Raw genomic sequence first — 19,022 nt, 5'->3', positions numbered from 1 at the left:
TGGGGTATCGCCTCAGCGCAGAGGGAGAAGAGGAGGGAAGAGACTGCAGCCCTAAGATTTTTGCCTCCACCACAGTAAGGAGGTGCTTGGAGAACTCACTGTGGTGGATGTTAATTTGTGTTTATTGTTGTTTATTATTGTATGTATGACTGCAGGCACGAAATTTCGTTCAGACCGTAAGGTCTGAATGACAATAAAGGTAATTCTAATTCTAATTCGAAATGAATTAATATTTTATGAATACTTGTTTAAGAAAGAACTGCAGATGCTGGAAAAATGGAAGGTAGACAAAAATGCTGGAGAAACACAGCGGGTGAGGCAGCATATATGGAGCGAAGGAATAGGTGAAGCTTCGGGTCGAGACCCTTCTTCAGAATGATGTGGGGGCGAGGGGGGGGGGGAAGAAGAAAGGAAGAGGCGGAGATAGTAGGCTGTGGGAAAGCTGGGAAGGGGAGGGGAAGGAGGAAGAAAGCAAGGACTACTGCTGGGGTGTAAACTGCCCAAACGAAATATGAGGTGCTGCCCCTCCAATTTGCAGTGGGACTCACTCTGGCAATGGAGGAGACCCAGGACAGAAAGGTCGGATTCGAAATGGGAGGGGGAGTTGAAGTGCTGAGCCACCGGGAGATCAGGTTGGTAAATGCGAACCGAGCGGAGGTGTTGGGTGAACATCTGCCGTACGTGGAAAGACCACTTGGGTCCATGGATGGAGTCAAGGGGGGAGGTAAAGCGGCAAGTGTAGCATTTCCTGCGGCTGCAAGGGAAAGTACCGGGGGAGGGGGTGGTTTGAGTGGGAAGGGACAAATTGACCAGGGAGTTACGGAGGGAGCTTGTCTCTGTGGAAAGCCGAAAGGGGAGGAGATGGGAAGACGTGGTCAGTGGTGGGATCCCGTTGGTGGTGGCAAAAATGTCGGAGGATTATCTGTTGTTGAATTTATGAATACTTTATTGTCACATGTGACAAATCACTGTGAAATTCTGTGTTTGCGTACCCATGGTATGCAAACAATCGCCACATAAAGGGCCTGACACAATATCCGCTTCAGGTCCCCCTTTGTTCTTCCTCACGGTGGTCTTCCATTGGTCCCACATAGGAGATTAGTGGGCAAAATTAGGGCACATGGTATTGGGGGTAGAGTGCTGACATGGATAGAGAAGTGGTTGGCAGACAGGAAACAAAGTGTAGGGATTAACGGGTCCCTTTCAGAATGGCAGGCAGTGATTAGTGGGGTACCGCAAGGCTTGGTGCTGGGACCGCAGCTATTTACAATATACATCAATGATTTGGCTGAAGGGATTCAAAGTAACATCAGCAAATTTGCAGATGGCACAAAGCTGGGTGGCAGTGTGAACTCTGAGGAGGATGCTATGAGAATGCAGGGTGACTTGGACAGGTTGGGTGGGTGGGCAGATGCATGGCAGATGAAGTTTAATGAGGATAAATGTGAGGTTATCCCCTAATTTGAGGAAGGACATTCTTGCTATTGAGGGAGTGCAGCGTAGGTTTACAAGGATAATTCCCGGGATGGTGGGACTGTCATATGATGAGAGAATGGAGCAGCTGGGCTTGTACACTCTGGACCTTGGAAGGATGAGAGGGAATCTCCTTGAAACATATAAGATTGTTAAGGGCTTGGACAAACTAGAGGCAGGAAACATGTTCCCGATGTTGGGGGAGTCCAGAACCAGGGGCCACAGTTTAAGAATAAGGAGTAAGCCATTTAGAACGTAGACGAGGAAACACTTTTTCTCACAGAGAGTGATGAGTCTGTGGAATTCTCTGCCTCAGAGGGCGGTGGGGGCAGTTTCTTTGGATACTTTCAAGAGAGAGCTAGATAGGGCTCTTAAAAATAGCGGAGTCAGGGGATATGGGGAGAAGGCAGGAACGGGGTACTGATTGTAGGTATGTTACAAAACCTACCTGAAACGTCATTAGGAATCTGCCCTCAGCCAGGTCCGCGATTTTGGCGCTGTTTGGAGCCTGCACCGCCATTCAAACGCGATTTTTACTAGGCTGATCAATCGCACATGTTCAGTATCCCATACCTGCCTTCGCTCTCAAGACCCGGTCGCCCTTATTAGTTTTTATAGCCTCGATAATATACATCTAATAGTTTTTAAATATAGCCAATCGAACTGGCGCTCAACCAGGGTTTTATAGAGCAAACAATTAGTTACCTTAGAGACATTACCACTCTATATAACCCTATAAACGTTATCTATCTCAATTCCCGGGATGGTGGGACTGTTTATATCCCGCAGTATTTTTCTCGGCACTGAGGGCTTGTACACTCCAGCGACTATGTCAAGGATGAGAACCGGGCGTTCCCATGAACCCATAGAAGCCGATTTAAAGGGCATTGGACAAACAATTGAGGCACTAAACATGTTCCCCTATGTTGGGGGAGTTAGATATAAAAATCAGTTATATTGTGAATTAAGAATAATCTTTGGACACTTAGGCTATTTAAAAATGTTTAATCTTTCCTTAGAAATGGGCGTTTGGAAACACAGCTTTTTTCACAGAGAGTGGAGTCAATGGGAACAAGATGCCTCCGAGTATGGGTCGGTTTTTTAATACTTGAGATATGAGGTGAATTTGGTGTCAAATTGCAACTTATTGTTATGCTTTATAGGATCTTAAAAATTGCAGACTTGATTTTTAAAATCTCAAAAGGTTGTAACATTGCTACTGATTGGGGATGATCAGCTGGCTCGAAGGGTCAAATGGCCCACTCCAGCACCTATTGTCTATTGTCTATTGACAGCACCCGGAGTCAAGATCAAACCCGGGTCTCTGGCGATGTAAGGCAACAACTCTACCACTGAGCCCCTGCCGGCACGGAGTTCCTCCAGCACTCGGTGTTTTGCTCAAGATTCCAGCACTTGCAGTTCCTTTTGTCTCCACTGTAGATAAAATAATGTTTTGCTGTTGTATAATACTGATACTATCTCAATAACCTGCGTGAAAACATGTTCATAAATCAATGGTGTTTACTCCAGTACATTCTTAACTTGAAAGCTGGGTTTAGAAGGAGTCTGACTTGACCTCAAGAACAATGAGTGTTTGGAAAGGGCTTGCCAAAGAAGCTGGTGGCTTCAGGTAATGAAGGACATTAAACATGCTGATGATCTGCACACAGAACGAACCAGAGCGGCAACCTCATCTGTCCCCAGCGTTTATCTGCCCATCTCGGAGACGAATAATATCTCGTTGATAGTTTTCAATGACGCATGTGCAGCATGCTGTGTGGTGTAGCAAACGTTCAAACTCCAGTCAACAGCACCTTATATTCCACTTGGGTAGCTTACAGCAGCATGAACGTTGATATCATAGAATCCCCAGGTTCCTATTCAATCTTCCCCCCCCCCCCCTCTTAAACCTATGTCCTCTGGTTCCCGATCCCCCTACTCTGGGCAAGAGACTGTGTATTTACCCGATCTATTCCTCTCATGATTTTGTACACATTTGTGGGACAAATGAATGAAAGATAGAGAACAAATCAATGTCACCTATTTCTTCTCTCCAGAGATGCTGTCTGATCCGCTGAGTTAGTCCAGCTTTTTGTGTTTATGTTCGGCTTAAACAAGCATCTGCAGCTCCTTCCTGCACATTGACATTGTGAAGGTGTACGAAATCGTGATAGGAATAGATCGGGTAAACACACCAAATCTCTTGCCCAGAGTAGGGGAATCGAGAAACAAAAGGTTTAAGGTGAAGGTAAACAAAAATGCTGGAGAAACGCAGCGGGTGAGGCAGCATCTTTGGAGCGAAGGAATAGGTGATGTTTTGGGTCGAGACCCTTCTTCAGGTTTAAGTTGAGGTTTAAGTTGAGGTTTAAGGTGAACCAGCAGGGTAACCTTTTTACACAAAGGGTGATAGAAACAATGCAGCATCTCTACCTCTACGAGTAAAGATAGTCTTAGCGTCTCCAATGAGGTAAATGGGAGGTCAGGCCCGCTCTCTAGTTGGTGATAGGATGGTTCAGTTGCCTGATAACAGCTGGGAAGAAACTGTCCCTGAATCCGAATCAGTCTGAAGAAGGGTCTCAACCCGAAACGTCACCCATTCCTTCTCTCCAAAGATGCTGCCTGTCCCACTGAGTTTCTCCAGCATTTTGTGCTTACCGTGAATCTGGAGGTAGACAAAAATGCTGGAGAAACTCAGCGGTGAGGCTGCATCAATGGAGCGAAGGAATCGGTGACGTCTTGGGTCTAAACGTCACGATTTTTCCAGCATCTGCGGTTCTTTCTTAAACACTGGATCTGGAGGTGTGCGTTTTCACACTTCTGTACCTCTTGGCTGATGGTAGAGGGAGTGGCCAGGATACGACTCGACCTTGACATGCTGCCGGCCTTGCCGAGGCAGCATGAGGTGTAAATGGAAGATGGAGGTGAGCGTTTCACTCTTCTCAGTCTCCATTGGAGAGGCCTCCCAGTTGAAGAGTGGGCAAGCCTGTCTGAGTGCCTCGTGGTTAAGTTCCAGTGTGATTTATCTTTCAGCTGAAGTGTACGTTGGAGTGGCGAAGCCTGCGGAAGCCACGGCCTGCATCCAGGAGGCAGCCAACCTGTTCCCCACATCGCACAACGTGCTCTTCATGCGCGGCCAAGTGGCGGAGCTGAGAGGGTGCATCGACGAAGCCAAGCGGTGTTACGAAGAGGCCCTCTCCATCAACCCCACTCACGTCAAGACCATGCAGAGACTGGTAGGTCAATTTGCCCCTCCATCTCCCACCCTGCTGTCTCTGGCTGTAAACCAAACCCTAACTGACTCGTTCCTGCGCTGCCTGTCCCGCTGCGTTACGCCGGCATTTTGTGCGCGATGGTTACATTTCAAGTGTTATTTGCCATCTGCAATGATTACAGTTTAGTGGATAGACACAAAAAGTGCTGGAGTAACTCAGCGGGACAGGCAGCATCTCTGGAGAGAAGGAATGGGTGACGGTTTCAGGTTTAGTTTAGTTTGGAGATATACAGCGCGGAAACAGACCATTGGGCCCACCGGGTCCGCGCCGACCAGCGATCCCCGCACATTAACACCATCCTACACCCACTAGGGACAATTTTTTACATTTACCAAGCCAATTAATCTACAAACCTGTACGTCTTAGGAGTGTCGGAGGAAACTGAAGATCTCGGGGAAAACCCACGCAGGTCACGGGGAGAACGTACAAACTCCATACAGACAGCACCCGTAGTCGGGATCGAACCCGGGTCACCGGCGCTGCATTCGCTGTAAGGCAGCAACTCTACCTCTGCCGCCCTAGGTCAAGACCCTTCTTCAGACTGAGAGAGGGGAAGAGGTTTTGAGGTGCTGGCTTTTGTTTCCCATCCTAGTCGTTTTGTGACAATGGTCCTCAATAGTCTTGTCATCTTTTCCCGGGCGGCATGGTGGCGCAGCGCTAGAGTTGCTGCCTTAGCGCCAGAGAACTGAGTTACAACCTGACTACAGGTGCAGTCTGTACGGAGTCTGCACGTGAGCACTGTGACCACATGTGTTTTTCCCACGGGCGCTCCGGTTTCCTCCCAAGCTCCAAAGAACATGCAGGTTTGTAGGTTAATTGGTTTGGGAAAAAAATGTGGACTGTCCCTAGTGTGTGTAGGATAGTGTTAGTATGCGGGGATCGCTGGTCGGCGGTGGGTGAAGGGCCTGTTTCCGCCCTGTATCTCTAAACTAAACTAAACTAAAACATGTCTTGCCCAGATGAACGCTTTTTAAACGTATGTTTAAAACAAGAGACTAACGAGGGAGTAGATCGGACTGCTCGAGGGGAAAGGGGGGATATTGTGTTTGGAGTTGGATGTGGAAGAGCACCTAAATGAGTATTTTGCAAGTGTATTCACCAAAGGGAAGGACATGGAGGATCGTGAGGTAAGTACAATGTAAGAGGAGTGTGGAATCAAGATGGTGGTGGCGTGGGGCTCTTGAAGAGCATTAAGTAAGTAAGTAATTAAATAAGTTTATTGGCCAAGTATTCACATACAAGGAATTTGCCTTGGTGCTCCGCCCACAAATAACAACATGCCATACAGTGACAGTTACGAATGTCTCAGAAAACACTAAACATTAATAATAATAAAACATTAATGATAAGACACCATTGATCAAGCATGTGAACCAACAAAATACCAGATCAAAGGGAGGCTACAGGTTTTTGGCTGTTGAGTAGAGCCACTACTCGTGGATAATAGCTGTTTTATGTCTGGCTGTGGCAACTTTGACAGTCCGGAGTCGCCTTCCAGAGGAAAGTGATTCAAAGAGTTTGTGGCCAGGGTGAGAGGGGTCAGAGATGATCCTGGCCCTTTCAATGTACAGTTTGTCAATGGAGGGAAGGTTGCAGCCAATAACCTTCTCAGCTGATCGGACGATTCGATGATGAATCTTCGCTATCTCATGGGATCTATGCCGGGTGATTAAGAGAGGAGATTGCAGTGGCCGTGGTGAAGCTCTTTGTATCTTCTCTCACCAATGATGAGGTCTGGGAAGATTGAAGAGCTGTGACTGACTGCATGCTGATTTAGTTTAAGTTTAGAGACACATCGCGGAGCCAGGCCCTTCGGCCCCCCGGGTCCGTGCCGACAAGCGATTCCCGCACATTAACACCATCCTACACCCACTAGGGACAATTTTTACATTTATACCAAACCAATTAACCAAGAAACCTGCACGTCTTTGGAGTGTGGGAGGAAACCGAAAATCTCGGAGAAAACACACGCAGGTCACGGGGAGAACGTACAAACTCCATACAGACTGCACCCGTCGTCGGGATCGAACCCGGGTCTCCGGCGTTGCATTTGCTGTAAGGCTACAACTCTACCGCTGCACCACCGTGACCGCTCTAAATAGCTGCATGCTATAATGCCGACAACTATATTCAACTATATATACTTCTCTCTTTGTGTTCTGTGTTGTACTTGTGTCTGGTTTGATCACACCCATCTGGTTTGATTATTTGATTTAGTTGGATCGCACGCTAACAAAGGTCTTTCACTGTATCACGGTACATGTGACATTAATAACCCAATGCCAATAACAAAATGGAGACAGGATTGATGTATTCAAGACAGAGTTAGATAGAGCTCTCATGGCTCACGGAATCGAGGGATATGGGGTGAAAGCAGGAACGGGGTACTGATTTTTTTTTTTTCGTATGGCTGTATGGTAATTCGCATATCACTGTACCTTAATTGGTACATGTGACAGTAAAAGACCTTTTGAAGATTTTGGATGATCTGCCGTGATCATATTGAATGGCAGTGCGGGCTCGAGGGGCCGAAGGGCCTACTCCTGCACCTATTTTCTATGTTTCTACAAAGAACTGCAGTTGCTGGAAGCTTCAGCTAAACACAAAGTGCTGGAGGAACTCAACGGGTCAGGCAGCATCTGTGGAGGAAAATGGACAGGGTCAGGACCTTCCTTCCTGGCCCGAAACATTACTTGTCCATCCCCTCCACAGATGCTGCCTGACCTGCTGAGTTGATGATGATGAGACTTTATTCTCTCATGTAGCTATGCACCCAGGCACTGTGAGAATCTTTGTTTTGCGTACAACCCAATCAGTCTTTCCAGGTGAGGCAGAGGTTCACCTGCACCTCCTCCAACCTCATCTACTGCATCCACTGTTCCAGGTGTCAACTTCTCTACATCGGCAAGACCAAGCGCAGGCTCGGCGATCGCTTCGCCGAACACCTCAGCTCAGTTCGTACTAAACAACCTGATCTCCCAGTTGCTCAGCACTTCAAATCTCGAAGGAGGTGTATAAAATCACGGGAGGAATAGATCGGATAGACGCACAGAGTCTCTTGCCCAGAGTCGGTGAATCGAGGACCAGAGGACATAGGTTCAATGTGAAGGGGAAAAGATTTAATAGGAATCTGAGGGGTAACTTTTCCACCAAAGGGTGGTGGCTGTATGGAACAAGCTGCCGGAAGAGGAGGTAGTTGAGGCTGGGACAATCCCATGTAAGGAACAGTTAGACGGTTACATGGATAAGACAGGTTTGGAGGGATATGGACAAAATGCGGGCAGGTGGGACGTGTAGCTGGGACACGTTGGCCGGTGTGGGCAAGTTGGGCCGAAGGGCCTGTTTCCACGCTGTGTGACTCCAGGTGGGTTCCCAGTTCCGCGCTGGGCGAGTCAGGCCTGCTGTCGAGGTGTAGTCGCCGCTCGCTAGGAGTTCCTCCAGCACCTTATGGTTGGACGAATACCAAAATATTTGCCCTTCGCAATGAAAACACAGGGCAGCAGCACTACCAGCCGTGAGGCATTGCAACAGCATAGAAACATAGAAACATTAGGTGCAGGAGTAGGCCATTCGGCCCTTCGAGCCTGCACCGCCATTCAATATGATCATGGCTGATCATCCAACTCAGTATCCCGTACCTGCCTTCTCTCCATACCCTCTGATCCCCTTGGCCACAAGGGCCACATCTAACTCCCTCTTAAATATAGCCAATGAACTGGCCTCAACTACCCTCTGTGGCAGAGAGTTCCAGAGATTCACCACTCTCTGTGTGAAAAAAGTTCTCCTCATCTCGGTTTTAAAGGATTTCCCCCTTATCCTTAAGCTGTGACCCCTTGTCCTGGACTTCCCCAACATCGGCAGAATCGGCAGCAAGCAGAATGACATGTTTACATAGGTCATTAGCATTATCAATCTGCCCTTAAATATTTTTAGTGGATTCATAACGTGAGACTTAAAATAGAAATTCAATTATATCTGCGTGCCTAATCTAATTATCTCTACCCTAACAATTTGGATTTTGTTTAATCTCATGAAATTAAAAAGAAAACATCATCACGAACAATGGCCACACAGCCGCCAGATTGTTGTCAAAATGCAACTAATTAACACGGATGTCCTTCAGGAAAAGAACCCTTCCATCCTTCCCCTTTCTCAGCAAGCTCATCGATGTCCCCGGCGTACAATGTTAATCGTTAATGGCCTTTTATCATCAATCAGTCCAGTTTAGTTTCTCGTCACGTGTACCGAGGTACAGTGAAAAGCTTTTGTTGCGCGCTAACCAGTCAGCGGAAAGACAATACATGATTACAGTCGAGCCGTTCGCAGTGTACGGATACGTGATAAGGGAATAACTTTTCGTGCAAGATAAAGCCAGCAAAGTCTGCTCAAAGATAGTCCAAGGGTCCCCGATGAATTAGATAATAGTTCAGCACTGCTCTCTGGATACTTTCAAGAGAGAGCTAGATAGGGCTCTTAAAGATAGCGGAGTCAGGGAATATGGGGAGAAGGCAGGAACAGGGTACTGACTGGGGATGATCAGCCATGATCACATTGAATGGCGGTGCTGGCTCGAAGGGCCGAATGGCCTACTCCTGCACCTATTGTTTATTGTCTATTGTCACTGCTCTCTGGTTGTGGTACGATGGTTCAGTTGCCTGATAACTGCTGGGAATACACTGTCCCTGAATCTGGAGGTGTGCGTTTTCCCACTTCTGTACCTTTTGCCTGATGGGAGAGGGGAGAAGAGGGAGTGACCAGGGTGCGACTGGTCCTTGATGATGCTGCTGGCCTTGCCGAGGCAACGTGAGGTGTAAATGGAGTCAATGGATGGGAGGTTGGTTAGTGAGACAGTCTCTGGGCTTCATCCACAATTCCCTGCAATTTCTTGCGGTCTTAGACGGAGCTGTTCCCCACTAGCAAGTCAACAATTGTATCAAATGTGTGGACTAATAGAGTCATAGAGCATGAAAACAGCCCACTTTGGCCCAATTAGTCCATGCCGACCAAGGTGCCCATTTGCACCCGTCCCACTTGCCTACATTTGGCCCATATCCCTTTAAACCTTTTAACTGATACTGTCTTTTAAATGTTATTAGTCATAGGAGCAGAATTAGGCCATTCAGCCCATCAAGTCTATTCCACCATTCATGGCTGATCTATCTTTCCCATAATCCTCTCAACCTGTCCTATCCATGTACATGTCCAATCTTAAACATTGCGAATGTACCTGCTTCAACTACTTTCTCTGGCAGCTCGTCCCATACATCCACCACCCTTTGTATAGAAATGTTCCCCCTCAGGTACCTGTTAAATATTTCCCCCCTCACCTTAAACCCATGTGTTCTGATTCTCGATTCCCCTACTCTAGGTAAAAGTCTACCTGATCTACTCCTCTCATGATTTTGTACACCGCTATAGTTTAGATTAGTTTAGTTTAGAGACTCATCGTGGTAAAAAAGGCCCTTCGGCCCACCGAGTCGCCACTGACCAGTGATCCCCGCACACTAACATTACCTTACACTAGAGACGATTTTACATTTATACCAAGCCAATTAGCCTACAAACCTGAATGTCTTTGGAGTGTGGGAGCAAACCGAAGATCTCGGAGAAAGCCCACGCCGGTCACGGGGAGAACGTACAAACTCCGTGCAGACAGGATTGAACCCGGGTCTATGGCGCTGTTAGACAGCAACTCTACCGCTGCGCCACCGTGCTGCCCTAAGATCACCCCTCATCTCGATGCTTCCCAGAAATGAGTTATGTTGACCTGAACTTGTCACTGTGAAGCCAGGCATTGCTGTAGCAACGTGTGCCTTGCCTCAGGGAGTCAGTAAGTATTAAAAATAAATGGGAGTCACTGATTTCATTAAACTAAACCTGCATGAGATCTGAACATGAGTCACCATCCGACAGTGTCCTCAATGTCTCAGGGCAGTGTTACAAGATGTTCTTTTTAATACAGAGGGCTCGATGGGTCGCATGATGTAAAACGCCAGGAATCCTTTATTCCCAGAGATTTGTTTTGAGCAAATGCGAATAGCACAAGAACGTAGGGTTATAAATCGTTTTCCTTTGCTTCTTTTAGTTTAGATTCGTTTAGGTGAGAGATACAGCGCAGAAACAGGCCATAGTGCCCACCGGGTCCGCGCCGGCCAGCGATCCCCGCACGCCTACGCACGCTAGGGACAATTTTTACATTTAGACCAAGCCAATCGGCCTACAAACCTGCACATCTTTGGAGAGTGGGAGGAAAGCAAAGATCTTGGGAAAAAAAACACGCAGGTCACGGGGAGAACGTACAAACTCCATACAGACAGAACCTGAGGTCAGGATGGAACCCGAGTCTCTGGCGTTATAAGGCAGCAACTCTACCATGCCCATGGAATAGTGGAGTCTACATTGGAGCAGGGGGTGGCACGGGTGGTGCAGCAGTAGAGCTGCTGCCCTACAGCATTAAAGATCCGGGTTCCATCTAATCCTGTACTGTACAGAAAGTGTGCACCTTCTCCCTGTGACTGCATGGGTTTTCTCCGGGTGCTCTGGTTTCCTCCCATATTCCAAAGATGTGTGGGTTTGTAGGTTAATTGGCTTCTGTAAAATTGTCCCTATTATGTACGATAGTTGAGGTAATTGAGAGGCTGGGACTATCCCATCGTTTAAGAAACAGTTGGACAGGTACGTGTATAGGTCAGGTTTGGAGGGTTATGGACCAAGTGCAGACAAGTGGGACTAGTGTAGCTGACACATTGTTGGCCGGTGTGGGCGAGTTGGGCCGGAGGGCCTGTTTCCACACTGTATTAAGGGCCTGTCTCACTTTGCGATTTTTTCGGCGACTGAGAACATCAGTGACCGACGCCCTAAAAACCGTCAAGTTGTACGACATTCCGCGTCACCGTCACGTCAAGCTACGACACTCCGTGTCACCCGCCTTCACGACACAAGAAGGTTACACCGACGTATAATAATCACATTGGAAATGAACTTATCTACAATAGATCTAAGGACCAATAACTTTTAAAGAAATAAATTGTTCATTGAACGCTAGCTTCACCGGCCGTCACCCGCAGGACAGCGTACGTCAGAGTGTGACAGGGCGCACGACATGATCAGACACCCAGATGTCGCCTGAAGATTTTGAACATTCCAAAATCCAGGGGCGGCGGGGAGACACCGCGCGTCACTACATGCGTCACCCCTGCGTCATGCCCCGACCACGCCGCGACAACTGGAGGCGTGGGTTCGAATCCCATTTCTGACATCATGTAATGAGTCGACTCGAACACTCATCAAGATACAACACATATTTATTATCTAAATCTACATACAGCAAGGATCTGCAGTCATCACATCTCCGAGCTGCTATTCATTTCTAAGCAGGCTCTTATTAATATGAAGTACATAGTAGGCGGGGTCATCTCTAACAAACCATTCATAACAAGAGGATTTCAGTATAAGAGTAAAGAGGTTCTTCTGAAGTTGTATAGGGCTCTGGTAAGACCACATCTGGAGTATTATGTACAGTTTTGGTCTCCTAATTTGAGGTAGAACATCCTTGTGATTGAGGCAGTGCAGCGTAGGTTCACAAGATTGATCCCTGGGATGGCGGGACTGTCATATGAGGAAAGATTGAAAAGACTAGGCTTGTATTCACTGGAGTTTAGAAGGATGAGGGGATATCTTATAGAAACATATAAAATTATAAAAGGACTGGACAAGCTAGATGCAGGAAAAAATTTCCCAATGTTGGGCGAGTCCAGAATCAGTGGCCACAGTCTTAGAATAAAGAGGAGGTCATTTAAGACTGAGGTGAGAAAAAACTCTTTCACCCAGAAAGTTGTGAATTTGTGGAATTCCCTGCCACAGAGGGCAGTGGAGGCCAAGTCACTGGATGGATTTAAGAGAGAGTTAGATAGAGCTCTAGGGGCTAGTGGAGTCAAGGGATATGAGGAGAAGGCAGGCACGGGTTATTGGTAGGGGACGATCAGCCATGATCCCAATGAATGGTGGTGCTGGCTCGAAGGGCCGAATGGCCTCCTCTTGCATCTATTTTCTATGTTTCTAAACCCTATAATTGGCTAGTATGAAATTGCCAATCTACCAGGCTGTCGCAGAAGGTGTCGCCCAAGTGGGACAGGGCCTTCACTCTATGACTCTTTGACGACAGAACTAGTGCATGGTGTGATTGTTAGCTGGCGCGGGCTGGATGGGCCGAATGGCCCGTTTTCACGCTGCATCTCTAAAACTAAGACTAAAATGGAGATTGGTGTGAAGAAGGTGAACTGATTTCGTTTGGATTATAAAGTCGTGGTTGTACGGCCAAGGGATCTTGAATCTAATGCAAAATGTAATTCCCAAATCCACCACTGTGTTGATGGAATAACGAAGAAAGGCCTCTACCTAGAAACGTCACCTATATACACGTCACCCACCTGACACTCTGAGTCACTCCAGCACTTTGTGTCTATCTTTGTTTAAGAAAGAACTGCAGATGCTGGAAAAATCGAAAGTAGACAAAAATGCTGGAGATACTCAGCGGGTTGAGGCCCGAAACGTTACCTATTCCTTCGCTCCATAGATGCTCCCTCGCCCGCTGAGTTTCTCCAGCATTTTTGTCTACCTTGTGTCTATCTTCAATGGAATGGCAATTGACTCATTTAACGGGTTAACAATTGTCTAAATAATCGACTGATCACAGGCCGTGTCAAGGTAAGTCTTATTTATTTATTCAAAATGTCCAGGATGTGGGCGTCAAAGGAAGGAACGTTGGACAGTACCGCTGTACACACTTCAGCCCATGTTCGTGCCAAACATTGCTGTCTCGCTGAGATCATCTCATCCGACGCAAGTGATCCATATTTCTTCATTCCCAGCATGCCCGTGTACCTATCGAAAAGCTTCTGGAACTCCACTGTTGCACCTGCTTCCACCACCACCCCATTGCAGGGCGTTCCAGCCCTCCGCCACCTCCTGTGTAAGGTTTCCTCCCCCACTCCAAAGACGTGCTGGTCTGTAGGTTAATTGGATTGGTATAAGTGGTAAATTGGCCCTCATGTGTGTGTGTGTGTGTAGGATAGTGTTAATGTGCGGGAATCGATCGCTGGTCAACAGACAATAGACAATAGGTGCAGGAGTAGGCCATTGGGCACTTCGAGCCAGCACCGCCATTCAATGTGATCATGACTGTGATCATCCCCAATCAGTACCCCGTTCCTGCCTTCTCCCCATATCCGCTATCTTTAAGAGCCCTATCTAGCTCCCTCCTGAAAGCATCCAGAGAACCTGCCTCCACCGCCCTCTGAGGCAGAGAATTCCACAGACTCACAACTCTCTGTGAGAAAAAGTGTTTCCTCGTCTCCGTTCTAAATGGCTTACTCCTTAGTCTTAAATGGTCGGCACGGACTCGGTGGGCCGAAGGGCCTATTTCCGCGCAGTTTCTCTCCAACTAAACTAAACTAAAGAAGGATAGTACAGTAGTGTAATGACCAAGAGGCCCTGCTTTTGACTTGAGACTGTGGAGAAATATACAGCGTGGAGACAAGCCCTTCCTCCCACCGAGTGCGCGCCGACCAGCGATCACCCCCGTGCACTAACTCTATCCTGCGCACTAGGGACCATTTACAATTTTTACAGTGGCCAATGAACCCACAAAGCTGTATGTCTTTGGAGTGTGGAAGAAAACCTACGCGGGTCACGGGGAGAACGTACAAACCCCGTGCAGGCAGCACCCGTAGTCGGGATGGAACCCGGGTCTGTGGTCAACTCCACCGTGCCGCCCTACAAAATTATTTCACAATACCATCCCTACCCTTTTGAAAGATGTTTTTACTGCATGTGGATATCTTGCTTTGATGTTTATCGAACCCTCCAGCACAGGAGGAGGCCATTTGGCCCATTGAGGCAATGCCAGCCCTTTGAGGGAGCTGCCCTAATTAGTTGCACTCTCATGTTCACTCCCTACGGCCCCGTAAAAATTGTTGCCTTGCTTAAAAGTATCCTACTTTGGAGAGTTTATATGCTCATATTGCTCATTTCTTGATGGATTTGAGACCTCAGCCAAGAAATATTTATTTCTATGCTTTAAAAGGTCAGGTTCAATCAGCCGTGGTTGTGTGATTTGCAGTTTCCTCCTTTTGAATTGAATGGAAGGGCTTTTGTTAAGAGGCAGCCTCTCCTGAATTGCACAGGATATCCTTGAAAACCCTCGGCATTTGTAATAAGAGCTGATGCATTGAATGGTCTGGCTTCTGCTGCACTTGATGGGCTGATGCCGGGCTGCTGCTTCTGAAGGATCAGTCACTGTCGGCTTCTTTACACGGGTGATTCCATGCAGTGGTGCAAAAATATCACGGAGATATAGCATGGGAAAACAGGCCCTTCGGCCCACCGCGTCCACGCCGACCATCGATCGCCGGGTCACACAAGTTCCGCCCACTTTCTCATCCACTCCCCACGCATTAGCGACGATTTACACACGGGCCCATTCACTCACAAACCCGCACGTCTTTCTTCGGGATGTGGGGGAGGAAACCGGAGCACCCAGAGGAAACCCACGCCGTCACAAGGAGAAGGTGCAAACTCCACACAGACAGCGCCCGAGGACAGGATCGATCTCCGGAGCACCCCGTAGGAAATCACATGTGGTCACAGGGAGAATTTTTTTTTTGTATGACTGTCAGGGAAAATAATTTAGTTGTCTCTTCATTGAAGACAATGACAATAAATTAAATCAAATCAAGGGACAAACTCAGTCCAGATCCTCAAAGGGGGAAAAGAGCAATAATTGAATAATGTAAAGGCCAATTAACCTACAAACCTGTACATCTATGGGACGTGGGAGGAAACCAGAGCAACTGAAGGAAACCCCACGCAGGTCACAGGGAGAGCGTTTGAACTTCACACTGACATCACCCGTAGTCGGGATTGAACCTGGGCCTCTGACGTTGTGAGGCAGTAGCTCTACCGCCACGCTGTCGAGCTGCCCCTAACGATGGAGTTTTAGAAACATAGAAAATAGGTGCAGGAGGAGGCCATTTGGCCCTTCAAACCAGCACCGCCATTCATTGTGATCATGGCTGATCGTACACTATCAGTAACCCGTACTTGCCTTCTCCCCATATCCCTTGATTCCACTAGCCCCTAGAGCTCTGTCTAATTCTCTCTTAAATCCATCCAGTGACTTGGCCTCCACTGCCCTCTGTGGCAGGGAATTTCACAAATTCACAACTCTCTGGGTGAAAAAGTTTTATCTCATCTCAGTCTTAAATGACCTCCCCTTTATTCTAAGACCGTGGCCCCTGGTTCTGGACTCGCCCAACATTGGGAAGATTAAGTTTTATTACATTTCCCAACCGTGACCCAGTTCCCCTCCCCCCTCCCCCACGTGTGTTTCCCTGCTAAATCCAGCTCCTTCCCCTTGCCAGAATACTCAGCGATTCAGGTTTTCATGAGTCCGTCTCTCAGATGTGGGGACCATTTGCTCGGATTCAGCATTGTAAATGCCAGAGAACAGCTCACTGGCTCCTGGCGTGTGGCCAGCATGCTGCAGCGTAATTGCCCGTCTGCCCATGGTGACTTATGATTCTTGCCAGCACCCAGTCACATTTCACACACGCTTCCCTTCAAAGCTGACTTCCTGCCGCCTTTCCCCTTGGCCGCATGACGCAACTGTCATAGCAAAGGATTAAGAGGAAATGTTACTCTCCCGTTTGAAGTTCACCAGCGACCGCAGTGTGTGCCAGGGAGCCCTCTTTGGCATTTTCAAGAGAGAGTTAGATTTAGCTCGTGGGGCTAAAGGAATCAAGGGATGCGGGGAGAAAGCAGGAACGGGGTAGACAATAGACAATAGGTGCAGGAGTAGGCCATTCGGCCCTTCGAGCCAGCATCGCCATTCAATGTCATCGTGGCTGATCATCCCCAATCAGTACCCCGTTCCTGCCTTCTCCCCATATCCCCTGACTCCGCTATTTTTAAGAGCCCTATCTAGCTCTCTCTTGAAAGCATCCAGAGAACCTGCCTCCTCCGCCCTCTGAGGTAGAGAATTCCACAGACTCACCACTCTCCGTGAGAAAAAGTGTTGGGTACTGACTTTGGATGTTCAGCCATGATCATCTTGAAAGGCGGTGCTGGCTCGAAAGGCGAATTACCTTCTCTTGCACCTATTTTCTATGTTTCTGTCTACATCTAAATTAGGACTAAAGATAGACTCAAAAGGCTGGAGTAACTCAATGGGTCAGGCAGCATCTCTGGAGAAAAGGAGTAGGAGATGTTTTGGGTCAGGATCCTTCCTCAAACTCAGGACCAGATCACATTGAATGGTGGTGCTGCTACGAAGGGCCTGAATGGCCTACTCCTGCCTATTGTCTGTTGACCCGAAATGTCACCTATTTTCTCCAGAGATGCTGCCTGTCCCGCTAAGTTACTCCAGCATTTTGAGTCTATCTTCGGTGTAAATCAGGATCTGCAGTTTGCTTCCTACTGTCAATCTTTTACCTACTGCAACACTGAATGTCTCTGGTGAGGTGAACATAAGATAGAGAAGCAGAAGAGAAACATGTAGCTCTTTTTCAAGCTTCCCCCAATCAATCAATAGTTAATATTGATTAACTATTAGCCAGCGGTGCTGGCTCGAAGGGCCGAATGGCCTCCTCCTGCACCTAATTTCTATTTTCTATTATACAAAAGACACAGAATGCTGGAGCAACTAAGCAGGACAGGTAGCATCGCTGGAGAACATGGATGTGTAACGTTGCAAGTCGGGACCCTTCTTCAGGCCGGTCCTGAGTCTGAAGAAGGGTCTGAACCCGAAAGGTCACCTGTCCATGTTCTCCAGAGATGCTGCCTGACCCACTGAGTTACTCCAGCAGTGAAACGTCACCTGTCCATGTTCTCCAGAGATGCTGCCTGACCCACTGAGTTACTCCAGCACTCTGTGAAACGTCACCTATCCATGTTCTCCACAGATGCTGCCTGCCCCGCTGAGGTACTCCAGCACTCTGTGAAACGTCACCTATCCATGTTCTCCACAGATCCTGCCTAACCTGCTGAGTTACTCAAGCACTCTGTGTCTTTATTTTATAAACCAGCATCTGCACTACATTGTGTCCACTAATAGTCAATAGTACTTCATTGTAGAATGCATACTGTAGGGTTGCATCACAGCTTGGATGAGGTGTAGCCCATCCATCACACAGACTAGACTCCACACCATTAACTCCATCTACACTTCACGCTGCCTCACATAAACAGCCAATCCCACCCCGGTCATTCCTTCGTCTCCCCGCTCCTGTCCAGCAGAAGGTACAGAAGCTTGAAAGCGTGCACCACCAGACTCAGAAACAGCTTCTTCCCCTCTGTCACCAGGCTACTGAACGGTCCTTGCGTAAGCTGGGGTACTGTCCGATCCGATGGTGGGGAGTCTGCTCTGTGTGTTGCCTCGGCTACATCTGCAACTCCGATTTCTTGTGGTGTTGGGCAGAGCTGTTCCAAAACTAAGCTGTGATGCATCCCGACAGTATGCTCTGCACGGTACATCTGCAGAGGTTTGTACGAGTCACTGGATACAGCCTGAATGTCCTCAGTCTCCTCAGAATGTATTTGAACACGTTGCATTTCATGAAGAAGGACAGCACGGTGGCGCAGTGGTTGAGTTGCTGCCCTACAGCGTCAGAGACCCGGGTTCGATCCTGACTACGGGTGCTGTCTGTACGGAATTTGTACGTTCTCCCCGTGACCTGCGTGGATTTTCTCAGAAATCTTCAGTTCCCTCCCACGCTCCAAAGACGTGCAGGTTGATAGGTTAATTGGCTTGGTGTAATTGCGTAAATGTAAAATTGGCCCTAGTGTGTGTGTGTGTGTGTGTGTGTGTAGTGTTAATGTGCGGGGATCGCTGGTTGGCGTGGACTCGGTGGGCCGAAGGGCCTGTTTGCACGCTGTAACTCTAAACTAAACTAAACAAGCTCATCCAGATCCTTCTCCACACTGACATCAGCTCGTTTGTAAAAACACTTCTCTGTTCTTCCTGGTAATGTTAATCACATCATTTTTTCTCACATCAGACTCCATCTGCCATCGTCTTGCCCACTCACTATACTCTACATGTTTGGAATGGTTTCCTCCTCACTTTCCCACCCAGCTCCATTGAGCAAAGAAGTATAGAAAATAGGTGCAGGAGCAGACCATTCTGCCCTTCCAGTTAGCACCGCCATTCTATCCTTTGATTCCGTCAGCCCTGAGAGCTATATCTCACTCTGTCTTGAAAACATCCAGTGAATTTGCCTC

At 47.9% G+C, this 19,022-nt stretch overlaps 1 protein-coding gene across 1 annotated transcript in view; it reads left to right on the top strand.

The window, feature by feature from the left end:
• The window catches only part of ttc7b (tetratricopeptide repeat domain 7B), a 293,340-nt gene that overhangs the window by 209,639 nt on the left and 64,679 nt on the right, over positions 1 to 19,022 (top strand). The window contains exon 19 of the mRNA XM_055640228.1: positions 4,504 to 4,706. Within this exon, the coding sequence (XP_055496203.1) occupies positions 4,504 to 4,706 (203 nt within the window). The remainder of the gene's footprint in view (positions 1 to 4,503; positions 4,707 to 19,022) is intronic.

The sequence above is a fragment of the Leucoraja erinacea genome, chromosome 9, assembly GCF_028641065.1.
Source record: "Leucoraja erinacea ecotype New England chromosome 9, Leri_hhj_1, whole genome shotgun sequence".
Classification (NCBI taxonomy): domain Eukaryota; kingdom Metazoa; phylum Chordata; class Chondrichthyes; order Rajiformes; family Rajidae; genus Leucoraja; species Leucoraja erinaceus.
The sequence above is the reverse complement of the archived record's forward strand: the minus strand, read 5'-3'. Positions and strand labels throughout refer to the sequence as shown.